The 19,002-nt window shown below is 39.7% G+C and overlaps 2 protein-coding genes across 2 annotated transcripts in view; one reads left to right on the top strand and one right to left on the bottom strand.

Moving 5' to 3' along the window:
* kiss1 (KiSS-1 metastasis suppressor) overlaps window positions 1–18,990 on the bottom strand; it is a 34,257-nt gene extending 15,267 nt beyond the window's left edge. The window contains exons 1-2 of the mRNA XM_035948624.2: window positions 18,934–18,990; window positions 18,694–18,765 (exon numbers count right to left, since the gene is read on the bottom strand). Of these exons, the coding sequence (XP_035804517.1) occupies window positions 18,694–18,753 (60 nt within the window). The 5' untranslated portion in view covers window positions 18,754–18,765; window positions 18,934–18,990. The remainder of the gene's footprint in view (window positions 1–18,693; window positions 18,766–18,933) is intronic.
* optc (opticin) lies at window positions 3,575–13,200 on the top strand. The gene is made up of 7 exons (XM_023271217.3): window positions 3,575–3,718; window positions 6,268–6,484; window positions 11,311–11,458; window positions 11,545–11,703; window positions 11,811–12,013; window positions 12,712–12,807; window positions 12,962–13,200. The coding sequence occupies exons 2-7, from the start codon at window positions 6,284–6,286 to the stop codon at window positions 13,127–13,129; spliced, it is 975 nt and encodes a 324-aa protein (XP_023126985.2). The 5' UTR covers window positions 3,575–3,718; window positions 6,268–6,283; the 3' UTR covers window positions 13,130–13,200.
* Window positions 18,991–19,002: the final 12 nt, after the last annotated feature.

The following is a 19,002-nucleotide window of genomic DNA, read 5'->3' as shown; positions in this document are numbered from 1 at the left end:
CCTCCCATGAAATTTTACCTTTTTAAAAAAAAAAAAAAAAGAAACCCAAGTGCTGTTAAACAGATCAATGAATTTTTAACAGCTTTTAAAAACATCCAAGTTTTATTTTTGATGCTTACATTATTTTACTTGGGCTGCACAGTGGCGTAGTGGTTAGCACTTTCACCTTGCAGCTAGAAGATCCCTGGTTCACGTCCCGGCTTTCCCGGGATCTTTCTGCATGGAGTTTGCATGTTCTCCCTGTGCATGCATGGGTTTTCTCCGGGTACTCCGGCTTCCTCCCACAGTCCAAAAATATGCTGAGGTTAATTGATCATTCTAAATTGCCCGTAGGTGTGAATGTGAGAGTGATTGTTTGTCTATATATGTAGCCCTGTGACAGACTGGTGACCTGTCTAGGGTGTCCCCTGCCTTCACCTGAGTCAGCTGGGATAGACTCCAGCCCCCCCATGACCCTAGTGAGGATTAAGCGGTGTATAGATAATGGATGGATTATTTTACTTTGCACACAGAAACAAAATCATCTCACAAAAAAACAAAAACTACCAGGGTCAAAATTATTAGCCTCCCCAATGCTAATAGTCAGTTGTGTTTCATTTTTGCTGGATAACAGCTTGCAGTCATTTGTTGTAGTTTGTAACGAGTCTCTGACATCCCCTGAGGAATCCCAGCCCATTCTTCTTTGACAAATCTCTCAAGCTCCACCACATTTGATGGTCTTCTGGCATGGACCCTGGTCTTCAGTTGACCCCACAGATTTTCAATGGGATTCCAGTCAGGGCTTTGTGCAGGTCAGTCAACAATGTTCACTTTAGTCTTCTGGAGGTAGACCTTCACCAGAAGCGACGTATGTTTTGGTTTGTTGTCATGTTGGAAGACAAAGCAAAGACTCAGACCCAGTTTAGCAGCTGACTGCTGGAGGTTTTCATTCAAAACCTTCATATATCCTTGACAAGATTCCCAGTTCCAGACGCACTGAAGCATTCCCACAGCATGATACTGCCACCACCATGTTTAAGTGTGGGGACCGTGTTCTTTGGGTTCTACGCCTCTCCCTTGTTTCTTCAAACATAAGCTCTAGTTTAGTCTCGTCTGACCAAAGGACACGCTTCCAGTCTTCATAATCTTTCTCCAGGTTGTCCTCAGCAGACTTCAGCCTGGCTTGAAGGTGTCTCTTCTGTAGAAGTGGAGGGTTTGAGTTCATTCCATATCTTAGCAGGGCTCCAGTGACTGTCTTCTTTGACACTACAATTCCTGACTTGGCTAAGTCATTAACTAGTGTTCTGGTGGTTGTTCTAGCACCTTTAGACACATCTCTCACAAGTTTTCTTTCCAGAGTCTTTGAAACCTTTCGCCTCCCTCTGCCAGACTTGTTCTGTACTGTGTGGCTCTCTTTGAATTTCTTGCTGAGACTTCTCACTCCACTTCTCGACACTTGGAAACACTGTGATAACTTTGTATACCCTTCTCCTGCTTTGATTCTTTTAGGGCTGTCACTTGTGAACCAATCTGACTTCTGCACAGCACAACTGATGGTCCCAACCCCATTAAGAAGTCAAGAAACTCCACAAATGAACCTTGACAAGGAACACCTGTGAAGTGAAAACCCTTTCAGGAGACTACCCCATGAAGCTCACGGAGAGATTGCCAGGGGTTTGCAATGCTGTAATCAAAGCAAAGAATCTAAAATGTAAAACATGTTTTGACTTATTTCACAGTATTTTGTTTCCTACATAATTTAATGTGTTCATTCATAGTTTTGATGCATTCAGTGAGAATCTACAATGTAAATAGTCATGAAAATAAAAAAAAACATTAAATGAGAAGGTGTAGGGGAGACTGAACAACTAGTAGTGTAGGAGAGACTAAACAACAACTTCACAAGCAGATGGCTCAACACAGGAGAACAGCTCGTCAGGACAAGACTCAGCAGTTCAGCTCCATCTGAAGGAGAAAGGACATTCCTTTGATGACAGCAATGTCTCCATTTTGAACAGAGAGGACAGATGGTTTGAGAGATGAGTAAAGGAAGCCATCTATGTCAAACTGGAACAGCCATCTCTAAACACAGGAAGGTGTTTGTGACACCACTTATCAAACATCTATAACACAGTAATGAGGTCTCTCCCCAGAAAGTTTTCCATCCTTAACACCTTGAGTCACTCCTGACTTGGCAGATTCACATGCTTTGTTCCATCATCATGATTGTTGTTGATGGTGGACCACCTGGTTTCACAACAATTCACACCTGGAGGTTGTGACTGGGCCATTAATGGGCCATTAGCCATGTGGCCTGGAGGGACAATAAATTCTGTAACACCCCATTAGTCTTTTAAAACTGAAGAAGCCTCTTGGATGAGAGGTGAAATGTCTTCAAGAAACCACAAGAGAAGTCCAGCTGATTTTTACTGACATTCCTACGATTACCATGACCTGGCTGGCTGACAATCTACACAGACATATTGTACTGATATCAATAACATCTGCAAATTATCCAAGAAGTAAGCTAGAAATGTGCTCAGTTGAGCTGTAGTTACATTTTCACATCTTTAGTTCTTTAGTTTACATGGCTAGCAAAGTGGACTGCTTGTCCTCACTTTTAGACATCTGATCATGGCATTTTACCTTTACTTTAGGATACTGCATGTATAGACTACTTGTTTATATCATGAATTCATATTCATGAGTAGATTTATGCTGATGATTGATAAAAATATCAGGGCTTTTTTGTCGCACACAGGGCGCGTGACACCACCTTGTAGTCAGAATAATAAATGCAGTCAAAACACAAAACAAGGGAGAAATGCTACAGAATCAGAAAAAGCTTTATCTCCAGGGGGCAATTAGGTGGGCAAAAAGCAGCACATTAAAAAAGAGCGAGACAAAGAAAAAGCACAAAAAGGTGAGTGGGCGAACACAGTAGAAATCGTGCAGTGGCAGGCCTGCTGCCAATAACAGTATGAGTGTTGCTCATAGTAAAGGCAGTAGTGTCCATACAAGTGTCAGAGATGTACAACAGCTGATTATGTACTGCCATAAATTAAAAATTAATTACTAAAAAAACAGTAAGTATATTAAAAGCAGCAATTAAAATACAGATTGAACAGTAGAATGTACCGAATTAGGTTAAAGTTTAAAATTTTATGCATGAGAAGGTTATTACTTATTACAAATTGTTTTGTCACACACGTAGCATGATGCCACCTAGTGGTCTATTTGCCATGCCAGAATGTTAAATGCAGCCAAAAGATGAAACAAAGATGAAACCCTCTCATGCCAGCCATGCCTAAATTGAACTAGATGAACTAGATAACTTGGTTTGAGGTGGTGTGTAGTGGTCAAATCCTTATTTCCTTGTGAAGTTCAGAAGCTATCATATTAGGGGAGGTCTTGGAATGGCAGAAGTAAATGTACTTATGTCTACTGTGTTTCCAGCTATCTGTGTGTTTGTGTGTGTGTGTGTGTGTGTGTGTGTTTTGAACTGGCCCTGGTGACAGCTGAGTATACTTTGACTGAAGGGAGAGCCTCTCTCTGCATCATCCCCCTTCTCTCCCCTCATAATGATGCATTGTCTGAAGCCACACTGAACACCAGGGGCCCTCTGCTGTTCTGGCACTCATCTGAGAGTCCCCAGGGGATAAAGCAGCAAAGAACGACAACAGGATTACAACAGCCAAAGTTTGTGTAATCTTCACGAACACACAGCAGAAACAGAGCAGTAAGTTCTCTTCAAATAGTGCATGTATGTGCATGTGGTTTCCTGATGTTGTTTGGGCAGCAGAAGATCAGGTTTAATTTTATGCACCAAGTAACTTGAAACTCAGAGATACTGATGCTATTTTGCTGTGGTGTTAGTGCATGGCTCCTAGATAAAAATAACAAACTCCAGGTTAAAAAGAGAGTTATCTTACTTTATTTTACATTTTTGTGTCATGTACAGCAGCTGGCATAATTACTGCAGCAATTCTTCCTTTGTGCAGACGTTTGTTTCAGATGTTTCACACAGATTACTTGCATGAAGAACGGTGTAGTACATAGTCTAGCTGAGAGGTGTAACTTACACTGCACTACACTTGTATTTTTACTCTGTAGGGTGTTAATGGTCCTGATGATGGCATGATGATGTTCAAATACACTGTCGCTGTAACCGGCTGGTGTGCTCTAATCAGTAGCGTGAAAATAATCAGTGTGTAAACAATTGTCCATTCATGACATTTAGAATGGAGACAGCCTTCTTTTTAAAACCCAGATATGTCCCAACAGAGCCAGTTCTCACAAATTCCTGTCAGCTGTCACAGTAAACATTCATGTGGTACTCTGACCAAACAACCAACAATGCTCCTTTGGTTCACTAATCGAGGAGGGGAGCCCAGACAGACTGCTATTCAAACTCGTAAACAGTCTCTAAAGTTAAACAGACCTGACAAATGGCCCAGATAACCAGTGAAAGATAATATTGTCATGGCTAACAAAATGGGACTTCCAAATTCAATGATTATTGATCCCAAGGTGTCCTCTGGACACAAATGAAGACTAATTTATTTTAGGCCTTCTCCAGACAGTCCACTCCAGTAATGATTATCCTCTGCTATTATAGAGAACGATTCATGAAGTGATCAAATTTTACAAAATCTGCTCCTCCTAACTATAGTCAGATTGAGACCTTTGTTCAAGTTATAAGCAAACAAAGATAAGCACATGGCTGTTGAGAAAACTATTCAGCACAAGCTGTGCTCTGTTCAGTAGCTGTTCTAGAGGTTTGATTACTTTAATTAGTGGGATAGTTGAATTACCTTTACCGCTCCCTCATCATTTCACATTGTTTTGTGCTGCAGATTCGTTAAAAAATCCAAAGGACAATTTTGAATCCCAATGCAAAAATTGAATTTGAATTGAAGAAGTTCACCAACAACAGTTACTTTTAAATTAATAGGGCTCATTTGTTTCATAATTTTGTCAAATCCCATGAAAAAAATGACTACCTTTTCTCCACTGATACACACATATTGTTGTAAATTGAACACCTATGGGCAAATAGCCAAAAACATTTTATTTCATAAAAAATGCTTTGCACACAGGTCCCTAGCTTATTCTGCTAAAAGTAATATATTACACATCTAGTTAAAAACATGAAGTGACAAACCACAGGCAGGTGGGCAGGAACATAAAGCACCAACAGGTCGAGTAGCTGCAGTCATGATGGTGTTAGTACCAGGCAGCATTGTGCTTCTAAGTTCTATGACACTATTTAAAAGCCCCAAAGGTTAGATCTCAGATACTATCATAAACTTGAGCTTTCTTTTAAACTGACACAGAGAAAATGCAATGTATTGTAATGCATACCTTGCACCATCAGCCCATGGTGGGGACAAAAAATAAAATGCATCACTAAAATTAAAAAGCTATTTTCATTGAACTTTCATACAAATTCAAACACGCATTCAAAGACTAGGTATCACCATTTCTACCACAAACACAAAATCTTGGTAGATAGCCTGATGCAAGTAGTGCAGAGTTCTGGAGTTTCAAACTGGCAACCATTTCTTCCAATAGGTACAGTACAGTGCAAAAGTGTCTGCCCCCCTACAGAAATATTTTATTATTCCTATTTGTCACACTTAAATGTTCCAGATCATCAATCTAATATTTATATTTATTGAATATTAAACAGAGATAATCCACTAAACACAAAATGCAGTTTTTAAAATTATATTGAAATTTATGCTGTGCAGCCCTCATTGCTATTTAATATTTGTTCAAATATTTTTTTCATAAAATCAAGGGCACACTTGTTTTTAATATATTTTAACTAATACATTGTTTACAATCTACATTACTTCAGAATCATTTGTGTACAAAACCAGCTTGTTTGTTGGCTAAGAATTAAATTACATTCAATAAAGTTATTGTTAGCGGTGTGAGCAGCTGGTGCTGTAGCAAAGGCCACTATCAGTTAACTGTTAAGTGTTGCATGTGCAGTAACCACTGATCAGCCACAACACTGTGATCACTGGCAGGCTGACATTCATGTGTTTCACCCACCTAAACACTGCAGGTCAAACTACCCACCCCATGTGTTCAGGTATGTATTTTGTTGTATCAACAGTATACAAATGTTTCAAATATTAGAAAAGAAGGACTGGTAAAATATGAAGAACATATTGTCAGAGTTCTGTGTGGTAGCTATCACACCATTTGAGGTGCAGGAAAGGTAAGCATATTGACACCAGTAAAGGGAACACTTCACTTTGCTTCTGATGTTTGCAGGTAGTTTGTGCTGAGAATGTCTCTGCAGTGTTTGGTGGCTCTGGCCATGATCCTGGACTTCCTGGGCACTTGGCATGGTCTGACAGCGCCTCTAGGCGAGACAGATGATGAACTGTTTGATCTGGAAAACTATGACCTAACCAGCGAGACGGAGTGGGAGAACCTGGACATCAACGTTTATGGAGACAGCTATGATTACGATGACTTTGACAAAAAGGTGAGAGGGAGAAACTCATTATATTATAAAAAGAGAGAGATGTTTTAGGGAAAACATCTCACTTGCTGAACACCTGCATAGATACAATTTACCAGTGTTTCCTAAATCCTTCTCATGCAGGCTATGGTAGATGCTTGCTGGGCACGGCTGTAGTGTACTAAGCCAGTTGCAAAACCAAACATTAGTTTGAAAAAATGAAATAAGAGGTTGTAATGTCAGATTTGCCCAAACTGAGTGCTTTTATCCACACAGGCTGATTGAGAGGAGATTTCTGTGAATGGAGCTGGATTGCACTTTAAACATCAATACCACAGCTGATTTGTTCATTTAATGTTGTGAGGCCAAAACTGTGTTTGCTGTTGTAATATTTGTTAATGTTTGTAATATTCCCAAGCATAGATGATTCATCATAATTGAATGCTACTTTTTCCTCTTACTGAGTCAAAATCTGTCTGCCTGCTGCTGTACTCTTTATGGCTAAATCAGGGTAAAATAACGGTTTTAGACGGGTCTCCCCAAACTCCTGACTTAAATCCCATCAAGAACCTGTGATGAAGAAACAAGTCTGTCTCAGAAAGCTGACACATTTTGTTTAACTGGACTAATTCTGTCCAGAGGAGTGTCAAAGATACAACCAGAAGCTTGTAGATGGATACCAAAAGTGACTAACTGAGGTGAAAGTGGCCAAAGGATGTTAGCAAATATTAACATTGCTGTATGGATATTTTGACCCAGCAGATTTTGTCATCTGTCCAGAAGACCTTTAATAAATCTATAAAAGAACCAAAATGCCCAACTGTGTTTTTGTGTCAAAGGCACATGGGTTTCAAAGATTTCATGACAGAAAATTCTGAGCTACAGGAGTCATTGGAAACGCCAGACTGCCAGGATACATATGGCCTCTACAAGTGTGTGGAAACTTTTGTTTACAACTTTCTATCCAGCTAGCGCATATATAGTACTGGGCAAAAGTCTTGGGCTGGTGTGAAGAAATGCTGCAAAGTAAGAAAATGTTTAATATATATAAATAGATATTTATCGATTTACAAAATGCAAAGTGAGTAAACAGCAGAAAAATCTAAAATCAATATTTATCTTCAAAACAGCATTGATTGTTTTAGGTACACTTACACAAAGTCAGGGATTTTGTAGGATTATAGGCAGGTGTATGATTAAACAATTACACCAAACCGGTGCGAATGATCATCAATGTCAAGTGTAGGCTGAAACATCATCATTCACTGAAACAGAAAAAGCTGTGTTGGAGACTTAAAACTGGGTGAGGAACTCTTTTGAAGAAGCACAATGAAGCATGCAAAGGTTAGGACGGTAGATGCAGTGGCTGGTCAAGGAAACTTAGTGCAGCGGATGAAAAACACATTGTGCTTATTTCCCTTTGAAATCGGAAGAAGTCCAGCAGTGGCATCACCTCAAAACTAGCAGAAACCAGTGGGACCAGGTACACCCATCTATGGTCCAGAGAAGTCTGACCAGAAGTGATCTTCATGGAAGAGTTGCAGCCAAAAAGCTATTCCTCCAACATGGAGACAAGGCCAAGCGACTCAACTAGGTATGAAAACATGGGAACTGGGTTGCAGAAAAATGACAGCAGGTGCTCTGGACTGATGAGGCAAAATCTGAAATACTGGTTGTAGCAGACAGCAGTTTGTTCGCTGAAGGGCTGGAGAGCGGTAGTGAAGCATGGTGGAGGTCCTTGTAAGTTTACGACTGCGTTTCTGCAAATTTAGTTGGAGACTTGGTCAGGATTAATGGTGTCCTCAATGCTGAGAAATACAGGCAGATACTTATCCATCACCACAGTACCATCAGCGAGGCGTCTGATTGGACCCAAATTTATGCTGCAGCAGAACAACGATCCCAAGCATACAGCCAATGTCATTAAGAACTATCCTCAGCATAAAGAAGAACAAGAAGTGATGGTATGGCCCCCATAGAGCCCTGATCTCAACATCATCTAGTCCGTCTGGGATTACATGAAGAAACAGAAGGATCTGAGGAAGTCTAACTCCACAGAAGATCTGTGGTTCATTCTCCAAGATGCTTGGAACAACCTACTCGCCAAGTTCCCTCAAAAACTGTGTACAAGAGTGCCTAGAAGATTTAAAGCTGTTTTGAAGGTAAAGGTGGACATACCAAATACTGATTAGATTTTTCTTTTGTATGTTCACTTTGCATTATGTAAATTGATAAATAGAAACAAGTTTATGAAAGCATTCTTACTTTACAGCATTTCTTTACACCTGTCCAAGACTTTAGCACAGTACTGTATATGCTATACTGTATATATGAGCCTGGCTGCTTTTGTTCATGTACACATACTATATATATTTCCATTTTGCAGAGCTTGACTGTTCTGTCATCTGGATGGATGCTCCCTGGATGACTGTTAAAATAAGCAGTTGTGCTGTTCATTTGAAATTGCATTCATGGCTCTCTCCACAATGTTTTAGACAGGGAGCTGGTTTTGGGGTGTAGATAGCAGGAGAGCTAGGTAACCAGTAAACACCTCGGTAAGACCAGTAAGTGCAGATCAGAGAGTTGTAGCTCCAGATACAGACACACCTGCAGAACAAAACATTTGATGTCTGAGTATGCCTTCTTGTCTTGTAGACCACTTGAATATGCCTTGTAAAGGTTTTTGGACCACTTTGTTTACGTTCATCCCAGTCTCCACAGAATACATTACTGTACATCTAAACGCCATTCTCCATTATGTTTTAGGGTAAACGTATTTACTGCCAGATGACGTTTGTTTGTTACATATCACAAATACTTCTCTAATCAGCGTATCTTTGGAATATATTTGATTCCTTTACTGTCAGTCCTTTTTAGTCACCACTTATATATTAGATGGGGTGGAACTTGTCACCCTGGTAACCCAGAAAATGGAGAAAACATTTGGTCATGCATTGAAAGGATAATATTTGAACCCAAACCATATTTTATCTAATCTTAACCAAGTAATCTTGGTGTGTAACCTTAACCAAGCTTTAAACATGTAACTCATCGTTTTTGTACCTTTGAGAAAACAAAGCTTCTGAGAGTCATGGTTTCTCATCTATCACAGGACACAAACCCTGATCTTCTGGTTGAAAGTCCAGCAGCTTGTTTATGCCTCAATCCTCCCATCCTACCTCCTAATGTCAGCGTTGATGCTGTTTCAAACTGGTTCCTTTCCAACCACATCACTGGCTGCAAATTACATTTATTCCAGAAATTGCATTCTCATGAACCATAATTGAGGTTAGTTGTATGTATATACAGAAACTTCATTTTGTGTAGACAGTTAGTTATTGTATATTTGAACAAGCATTGCAGTGGTGTAGTGCTGTGTGGAACATTTATATAAGCATTATATACACATGTGGACAAAATTGTTGGTACCCCTCAGTTAATGAAAGAAAAACCCACCATGGTCACAGAAATAATATGAATCTGACAAAAGTAATAATAAATAAAAATTCTATGAAAATTAACCAATGAAAATCAGACATTGCTTTTGAACCGTGGTTCAACAGAATTATTTAAACAAATTAACTCATGAAACAGGACTGGACAAAAATGATGGTTCCCCTAGAAAAGACTGAAAATAATGTGACCATAGGGACATGTTCAATCAAGGTGTGTCCTCTAATTAGCATCACAGGTGTCTACAAACTTGTAATCAGTCAGTCGGCCTATTTATAGGGTTACAGTAGTCACTGTGCTGTTTGGTGACATGGTGTGTACCACACTAAACATGGACCAGAGGAAGCCAAGGAGAGAGTTGTCTCAGGAGATTAGAAAGAAAATTATAGACCAGCATGTTAAAGGTAAAGGCTAGAAGACCATCTCCAAGCAGCTTGATGTTCCTGTGACTACAGCTGCACATATTATTCAGAAATGTAAGATCCATGGGACTGTAGTCAACCTCCCTGGATGTGGCCTCAGGAGGAAAATTGATGACAAATGGAAGAGATGGATAATAGGAATGGTAACAAAAGAGCCCAGAACAACCTCTAAAGACATTAAAGGTGAACTCCAAGGTCAAGGTACATCAGTGTCAGATGACACCATCCGTCATTGTTTGAGCCAAAGTGGACTTGATGGGAGACGACCAAGGAGGACACCATTGTTGAAAACAAATCATAAAAAAGCCAGACTGGAATTTACCAAACTGCATGTTGACAAGCCACAAAGCTTCTGGGAGAATGTCCTATGGACAGACCAGACAAAACTGGAACTTTCTGGCACATCAGCTCTATGTTCACAGATGCAGAAATGAAGCATATAAAGAAAAGAACACTGTCCCTACTGTGGAACATGGAGGAGGTTCTGTTATGTTCTGGGGCTGCTTTGCTGCATCTGGTACAGGGTGTCTGGAATCTGTGCAGGTACAATGAAATCTCATGACTATCAAGGTATTCTAGAGAGAAATGTGCTGCCCAGTGTCAGAAAGCTTGGTCTCAGTCGCAGGTCATGAGTCTTACAACAGGATAATGACCCAAAACACACAGCTAGAAACAGCCAAGAATGGCTAAGAGGAAAACATTGGACTATTCTGAAGTGGCCTCTATGAGCCCTGATCTAAATCCTATTGAACATCTGTGGAAGGAGCTGAAACATGGCATCTGGAGAAGGAACCTTCAAACCTGAGACAACTGGAGCAATGCTATCCCCCAGTGCTATTATTTGCATAATGGTCAAACCAGACGTTATGAAAACATTCATTTATATTTATGCAGTAAGAAAAATATTTGAACGATTCAGATGAATTCTGTCTAATTTGAGCTGTAACTCTCTTCCTGGCTGCCACTGGAGGACAGATTGAGATGGGTAACTTAACACCAGACATCCCATCACCAGCCAACCAGCGTACCACTCAACACCACAAGAAGGAGGGAACCCTACCTCCATCCCCTGTCACTCTGAACTCTAAGGCAGCAGGACTCTTTGGCCCTGAGACTGGTCTGGGTAGGTCAAAGCATCGAGTGTCATTAAAGGACATCAGTCTTCAGGGTTCTATATGTGTTCAGACTCTACCCTCTGTTTGTGTGCAGGTATGCCCACTTGCCTAATGTGTGTGTGTATTGCTGGGAGTGTGTACTGTGATGACATGGGCCTAGATCAGATCCCACCCCTGCCCAAAGACACCACCCATTTCTATGGTCGCTTCAACAAGATCCGACACGTCAAAAACACAGACTTCATCAACCTGAGTGAGAAATCCCTCTGGACACCCTTAAATTTACTGTAAACTCACAGATAAATGGCATATCGTGTTTTTTTTAATGTTGTGTATGCATTTATGTATTTATTTTTACAGATAAGCTTCGATCCATTGATTTAACAGGGAATCAGATCTCTGGAATGGATGAGGATGTGTTTCAGTCCCTGCCACAGCTCCAGGAGTTACTGCTAGCTAACAACAACCTGCAGCTCGTACCGGAGCTGCCGATCACCATGAAATACATCGATCTACGGAACAACAGGCTGGTCAGCCGGGGGATGCATTCTGAGGGATTCAAGGTGAATGTCCTGCATGTAGTTTGCTTAGAATAAAAATAAAAACAAGCTAAAAAAAAATTTTATTTCATTTTTATTTTTAAAGTGAGAGTGATGATTTTGCATATGAATATCTGTCTATGGACTGCACAGTGGTGTAGTGGTTAGCACTTTCACCTTGCAGCTAGAAGGTCTCTGGTTCACATCCCAGCCTTCCTGGGATCTTTCTGCATGGAGTCTCCATGTTCTCCTGTACATGTGTGGGTTTTCTCCAGGTTCTCCAGCTTCCTCCCACAGTCCACAAACATGCTGAGATTAATTTGTGATTCTAAATTGTCTGTAGGTGTGAATGTGAGTGTGATTGTTTGTCTCTATATGTAGCCCTGTGATAGACTGATTTTTACATGACATAAATTCAGTCCCTGCTTGTCCTATTTTTATTTTTTTATTTTCTTTCTTACTTAATTGCTGTTCAACATTGAATCATGGCCAATTTAATTTTGCTTTTATGGCAAGAATTTACAATGCGGGAGATACTGACTGGACAACAATGGCCAACACCGTCTAAAACAGTGATGACATGATGAAAAATAGGTGACAGATCTTATTCAGAGAATTCAACAAGATCTAGAGGGTTGGTACTCAGTGGTTGTGAGGTTCCTGTTGTGGATATTTTCATGGTTTACTATGTAGAGATGCTTTCTTCCTTTTCCTCCATGCAGGATATGAGTCAACTGGAGTTCCTCTACCTGTCTAACAACCACCTGGATTACATCCCTACACTGCTTCCACTCAGCCTCAGAGTGCTACATCTGCAGGTTTATTATGTTATTAACAGTCACTACACACATGAATGGTGAAATATTAAATAGACTACATGAAGTCAACACTAACTTATCAGCAATGTTGACCATCAACACGTTTACACATCAGTCTTAAACATCAACAGTAACTTTCTTGTTCTCTGATCAGAATAACAACATCCAGTCTCTACATGAGGACACCTTCTGTAACCTCCATGATCTCAGCTTCATCCGCCATAACCTGGAGGACATTCGTCTAGATGGCAACCCCCTGAACATCAACCTGTTTGCTCAGGCCTATGTCTGCCTGCCACGTCTACCTGTAGGGAGTCACTGAAAGCTGCTAGACACCATAGTCCAGGCTCCAGAAAATCTGAATAATGCAAGAATAAAAAGTGCTTTACTGTAGTATGTTGTGTGTGAATATTGTAATTTTGGGGATACCTATATGGGGTCTGACAGCTGTTTAAAACCCTCAAAACTCTGTCAGAATATTCAACATTTGTAAGACAAGAATCTGCAAAATTCTAGGGGGGTTACTGTAGAAGGAACATCATTTAAAATGTAATGAAACCTCATATGGCATTTTAGCAAACTGTTTAGTATTTACACAGCATCATAAACATACGTTTCTTTTTTGTTTAGAGATGAGCTTTTGCCCACTTAGCTGTTAAATACATGGTAGTACAGGTAGTGTACAGTACTAACAGTTTATCACTGAAAACAGTGTCTGGCTGGAAAAACAAATGAGAGAAATGAAAGACATTAAAAGAGAATAATTCTGAGGGTTCGTCCTTAAAAGTGACCATTGTCACATTACAAGTAATCTTTGATCTGCTGTTAGGATACAAGTACTGATTAGATAGAGATCTAATTTCAATCATTGCAATAAATTGGAGAAACACTCATCTTCCTTTATTTAGAGGCTCATGGGATGTTCTTCATGGCATATATTTCTAAAATTATAAACTTGACCCAACATTACTTCCCCATGCAACAGTGGCAGTAGCTTGATAAATCATTCCCCCATGACTCTGATATCTGGGAAAGTTTCTATTTCTATTTTTTATGAGAGTCCCTTTACACTAAATTCTTGTCAAAAAGTCAAATTAAATGTTGAAAAGCACAAAAAGGGAGGGTGATTATTCTATATAATCACTGTATTAAAATAGTATAGCTTGTTTAAAATGACCTTTTCACATATTTCAATATAAATACATTTTTTAAAATCATGATCCTGTATTAGAATACATTTAAATTACTGAAAATGATGAAAATCATGCATTTCATCTTGAAAATTTTAAAATGTAACAACAGCAACACTAACAAGAAACAATGGTATCTGTTTTTTCCAGTGAAAATCCTGTGTTTTTCCGTGTTAACATGTCCATATGGTGTTTTCATATGCCACAGATAGAAATTCAGACTTCTGGGGTTTCAAATGTAACAAACATATCAAACCACCCTGTCAGCTAGCAGCGTGGGACTTTCTGTATCATTACCATTCTTTAGAATCTCCTTCCAGTTTCAACACGTGGCTGAATTATCACAGTTTACCGTTGTGTGAGATGTAGATGAGAGTTATATCTGAGCCATTTTAGGCAGGAAGGATTCCTTTCATGGAAAGCTTCTAAACAGACATTTTAATACACAGATCAGCTTTTAGGGGTTGTATGGTGTTCGCAGGGGTGGATCTAGAGAAAAATTAATAGGGTAGATCCACTCCTGGGTGTTCGGGGACCCGTTTTCATTTTTGTGTCAAAGAAAAGTAATATGATAATTTTTTATTTCAAACTCAGATTCACTGGCCTTGGCTCATTTCCTGTGAAGAACATATATCAAAACTCATTTTCAATGACCCTACACCGTACACCCCCCTACACATTTATATTACATACAGGATGTTCAGGTCCACTGGACCCGGGGCCAATGGAAGTGTGGAAATTTTAGCTTCTGTGTGTGTGTGTGTGTGTGTGTGTGTGTGTGTGTGTGTGTGTGTGTGTGTGTGTGTGTGTGTGTGTGTGTGTGTGTGTGTGTGTGTGTGTGTGTGTGTGTGTGTGTGTGTGTGTGTGTGTGCAGCAGAACTTCATTTTCTCAGACTATCCCAGCAGCAGATTGGGGCCGGGACACAATAAATATAGCTTTGCCAGTGTGGTTCCTTATTACAACTGATCAATATGGCCAAAAGATTCTCTGCTCAGAGGGCCTTGCAACTGATTTTGGAAGAGAGGGAAGCATTTGATAACGATGTAGAGGAGGAGGTTTCAGAATCTGAGGATCACATTTCTGAAAAGTCAGGGTCTGACAGTGACTTTGAAGAAGAGAATGAGATTGAGCATCAGCTAGCTCCAAAACAAAGACGAGCCACAGGACCAGTCCATCAGCAGCCAGTCCAGGACCAGCCAGTCCCAGGACCAGAACAAGCCCATCAGCAGCTAGCAAGTGAAGAAATATGGATGTCAGTAAACGATAAAATTGAACGGTCTTCTTGCCCAAGAAATGAGCCACCCTGCATGGTTGCCAAGGTGATAAGGATGTAACCAGGGCCAACACACATGGCAGGATATCAAGTTTTCTTTTAAGCTTTTCATCACGGTTCCATCCAGAAAATTATTCTGGATTGCACCAATTCAGAAGAAAGACATGTTTTTGACATGACATGCAGAAACTGGCAGAGAACTTTTCCGTGCAACAATGCCTTTGGAAAACTTCCATATAATTTCCTGGATCTTCCGGCTTGATAACCAAGATGACAGACCAGCTTGACAGCAGAGACAAGCTAGCTGCCATCAGGACAGTGTGGGACAAGTGGGTGCACTGCCTTCCCCTGTTTTACAACCCTGGGCCTAATGTCACTATGATGAGTAGCTGATGCCATTTTGGGGCCGCTTCCCCCTTCAGACAGTATTTACCATCTAAACCTGCAAAATATGGTATAAAGATCTGGGCTGCCTGTGATGCCACTTGCATCAAGTACAAGTAGTACATATGCAGCAGACACAGTATAACTCTGCTCCTCATGTGTTCTATAGGCTCCCATGAAAAGACCATGTGTTCAATGGGGCTGATGTGTTGTGTTGACTGACATGGTTACTGTATGTGTCCAGCTTGTGTTGCATAAATTGACATGAATGGGTGAATTTCTAATGAAGTTCAAAAAAACAAAAGTCAGTAGTTATGAAAAACCTTCCTTCATTTTCTACTCTTACCGTGATTAGAATTGATTTCCTTTTTTGTTACATTTTATCAGTGAAACCAACAAAAAACGAGCAGCACTTTAATTCGTAAATGTGATCTAACAAAGGTAAAGAGTAAATATTTACCATTTATGTTGTTTATATTGCTTGAAATTGGAATGAGGAAAACATCTGTTGAGTATTTTAACATAAAAGTATTTGTGTTGAATTGAAAACCCCAAAATGCAACGGGTCCACCAGACCCGTGAACACTGGCTGTGTAACAAAAATATGAACACCACATGAGGGTTAAACAACAACTTCATGTGACCTTCAGATTAGCTCCAGAACAGTGCTTCAGCAGAGAGCTTCATGGAATGGGTTTCCATGGCCCAGCAGCTGCATCCAAGCCATACATCACCAAGTGCAATGCAAAGCGTGGGATGCAGTGGTGTAAAGCAGCCACCACTGGACTCTAGAGCAGTGGAGACGCCGTCTCTGGAGTGACCAATCGTGCTTCTCCATCTGGCAATCTGATGGACCAGTCTGGGTTTGGTGGTTGTCAGGAGAACCATACTTGTGGGACTGCATTGTGCCAAGTGTAAAGTTTGGTGGAGGGGGGATTATGGTGTGGGCTTGTTTTTCAGGAGCTGGGCTTGGACCCTTAGTTCCAGTGAAAGGAACTCTGAATGCTTCAGCACACCAAGACATTTTGGACAATTCCATGCTCCCAACTTTGTGGGAACAGTTTGGAGCTGGTCCCTTCCTCTTCCAACATGACTGTGCACCAGTGCACAAAGCAAGGTCCATAAAGACATGGATGACAGAGTCTGGTGTAGATGAACTTGACTGGCCTGCACAGAGTCCTGACCTCAACCCCATAGAACACCTTTGGGATGAATTAGAGTGGAGACTGAGAGCCAGACCTTCTGGTCCAACATCAGTGTGTGACTTCACAAATGTGCTTCTGGAAGAATGGTCAAAAATTCCCATAAACACACTCCTAAACCTTGTGGACAGCCTTCCCAGAAGAGTTGAAGCTGTTCTAGCTGCAAAGGGTGGACCCACGTCATATTGAACCCTATGGATTAGGAACGGGATGTCACTTATGTTCATATGCGAGTCAAGGCAGGTGAGCGAATACTTTTGGATATATATATATAAATATAGATAGATAGATAGATAGATATACATACATATATTTATACATATATGTATGTGTATATATATATGTATATATATATATATATATATGCGTATGTATATATGTATGTATATATATATGTATGTATGTATGTATGTATGTATATATATATATATATATATATATATATATGTATATATATGTATGTATATATGTATGTATGTGTATATATATATATATATATATATATATATATATATACAAAAAGATACAGATACAGTTTCTGATTAGTATTGGCGGCTATCTTGACTTCCTGTTACGACTGGGCTTACTTCCTTGTGCCAGGATAGCGACGCCAGTCCTTCACATGACAAAGCCAAGACTGACTCCTACTGAGGAAAATGGGTATCGCCCTACAGTTAAGCAAGTTTCCCCTATTTTAGGAGTGACACAAGGCCTTGCAAATTCGATTACAACGAAAAATAATAGTAGTGGGACCAAGCTAATAACCAGAATTACAAATTCTGGACATCAACATGAACAATGAACAATAAAGATGTCCAGGGTGCCACACTTAACACATTTTGTGCCAGGATTGGTAGCAAACTAGACAGAGAAAATTAAGAATTAATAAAGGAAGATAGTTATCAATGTCATGGTAAGTACTTAACAAGTAAGTGCAGCTGCAAATGGCTCATTTTCAACATATAGCAGTTACACATGGAACCGTTTTTAAAAAGTGTTCCTGTGGGATCATGTTCAAAGATATGGATGGACCCTCCCTTCCATTGTCAGACAGTTACCTTTACTTCTCACACCACTCCATTTCAGAGGTGAGAAGGGTCCTTCACATGTGACACATTTTTCTAAACTTCAAGATCAAGATCACAGTCCTGTTGAACAAAAGTAGTGTAATCAAAAGATAAGAATTTGATCCTAGCTGACACTTGTGTGGTGGAGAATATCAAAAACAATAAAATGTAATCTGTTCCTCTTTGAAAATGAGTAAGGGATGAAAAAGACAAGATTTTTATGTTATTATCCCTGTTATGAATGAAATTGTTTCGAAATTAACTTAAAACTTTTAAATCTCGATTAATAATTTTTTGCAATGAAAAATTCAGAGGAAAAAATCTACATACTGTATAAAAATCTATTCTCAACACAGCTTGTTCTTCAACAGTTCACAGATGATAAATGATACAAAAAAAAACAAAACAAAGGTACACTCACTGGGGACTATAAAGGCACTGTATAGAACCATCAACATATGGTGCCAGTCCATCAAGAATATTGTTACACAGATAGGAAAACAACAAAGATTCCGTGTGGGGGTCACCACAATCACATTTCAAAAAAGTGACCTAAGAAATATTTTGAGTAGATAGCTCAAGCAAAAAAAAAAAAAAACATCTGAGAATACAGATCTTCAGAAGACTAAATTGGATTTACATAGTCCCCTTAATGTCTTAACTTGTCAATTTGAGGATTACACAAAATTTGTGTATCTATACGCAGCTGAGTATAGTTCTCATGAGTTCATACTTCTACAGTAAAAAAGTAACTGGAAATCAAAATTACCTCTAGTATGATGTCTGAAAAGGAACTGCACTGTTCCACATCAGCAGCCTGCCATGGCATGTCTTTGGAAATCTAAAATGGAGAAAACAACCACTGAATGTGTGTTTGTTTCTAATGTACAAAACTAACAGTCCTCCTATTGCCTACACCTTACACAGGACGTGTGTGTCTTTACTGTACACTGCTGAAGGAACTATTGAGATTACTTCCAAATACAAAAATAGATGGACATCAGTTTACCTCTTCCACATTTTCACTGAGGGACCACCACAGTGGGCTGGCAAGGAATCTCTCTGGAGATCTAAAATG

The sequence above is a fragment of the Amphiprion ocellaris genome, chromosome 5 (assembly GCF_022539595.1).
Source record: "Amphiprion ocellaris isolate individual 3 ecotype Okinawa chromosome 5, ASM2253959v1, whole genome shotgun sequence".
In the NCBI taxonomy this organism is placed as follows: domain Eukaryota; kingdom Metazoa; phylum Chordata; class Actinopteri; family Pomacentridae; genus Amphiprion; species Amphiprion ocellaris.
Note: the sequence above shows the minus strand (reverse complement) of the source record. Positions and strands in the feature narration are given on the sequence as shown.

Bases quoted from the DNA above. Each gene is read 5' to 3' on its own strand.
- optc (XM_023271217.3), top strand. From the start codon at position 6,284: ATGTCTCTGCAGTGTTTGGTGGCTCTGGCCATGATCCTGGACTTCCTG. The intron at 12,014-12,711 runs GTGAATGTCCTG...TCCTCCATGCAG, and splicing joins TGCATTCTGAGGGATTCAAG to GATATGAGTCAACTGGAGTT. The intron at 12,808-12,961 runs GTTTATTATGTT...TTCTCTGATCAG, and splicing joins TCAGAGTGCTACATCTGCAG to AATAACAACATCCAGTCTCT.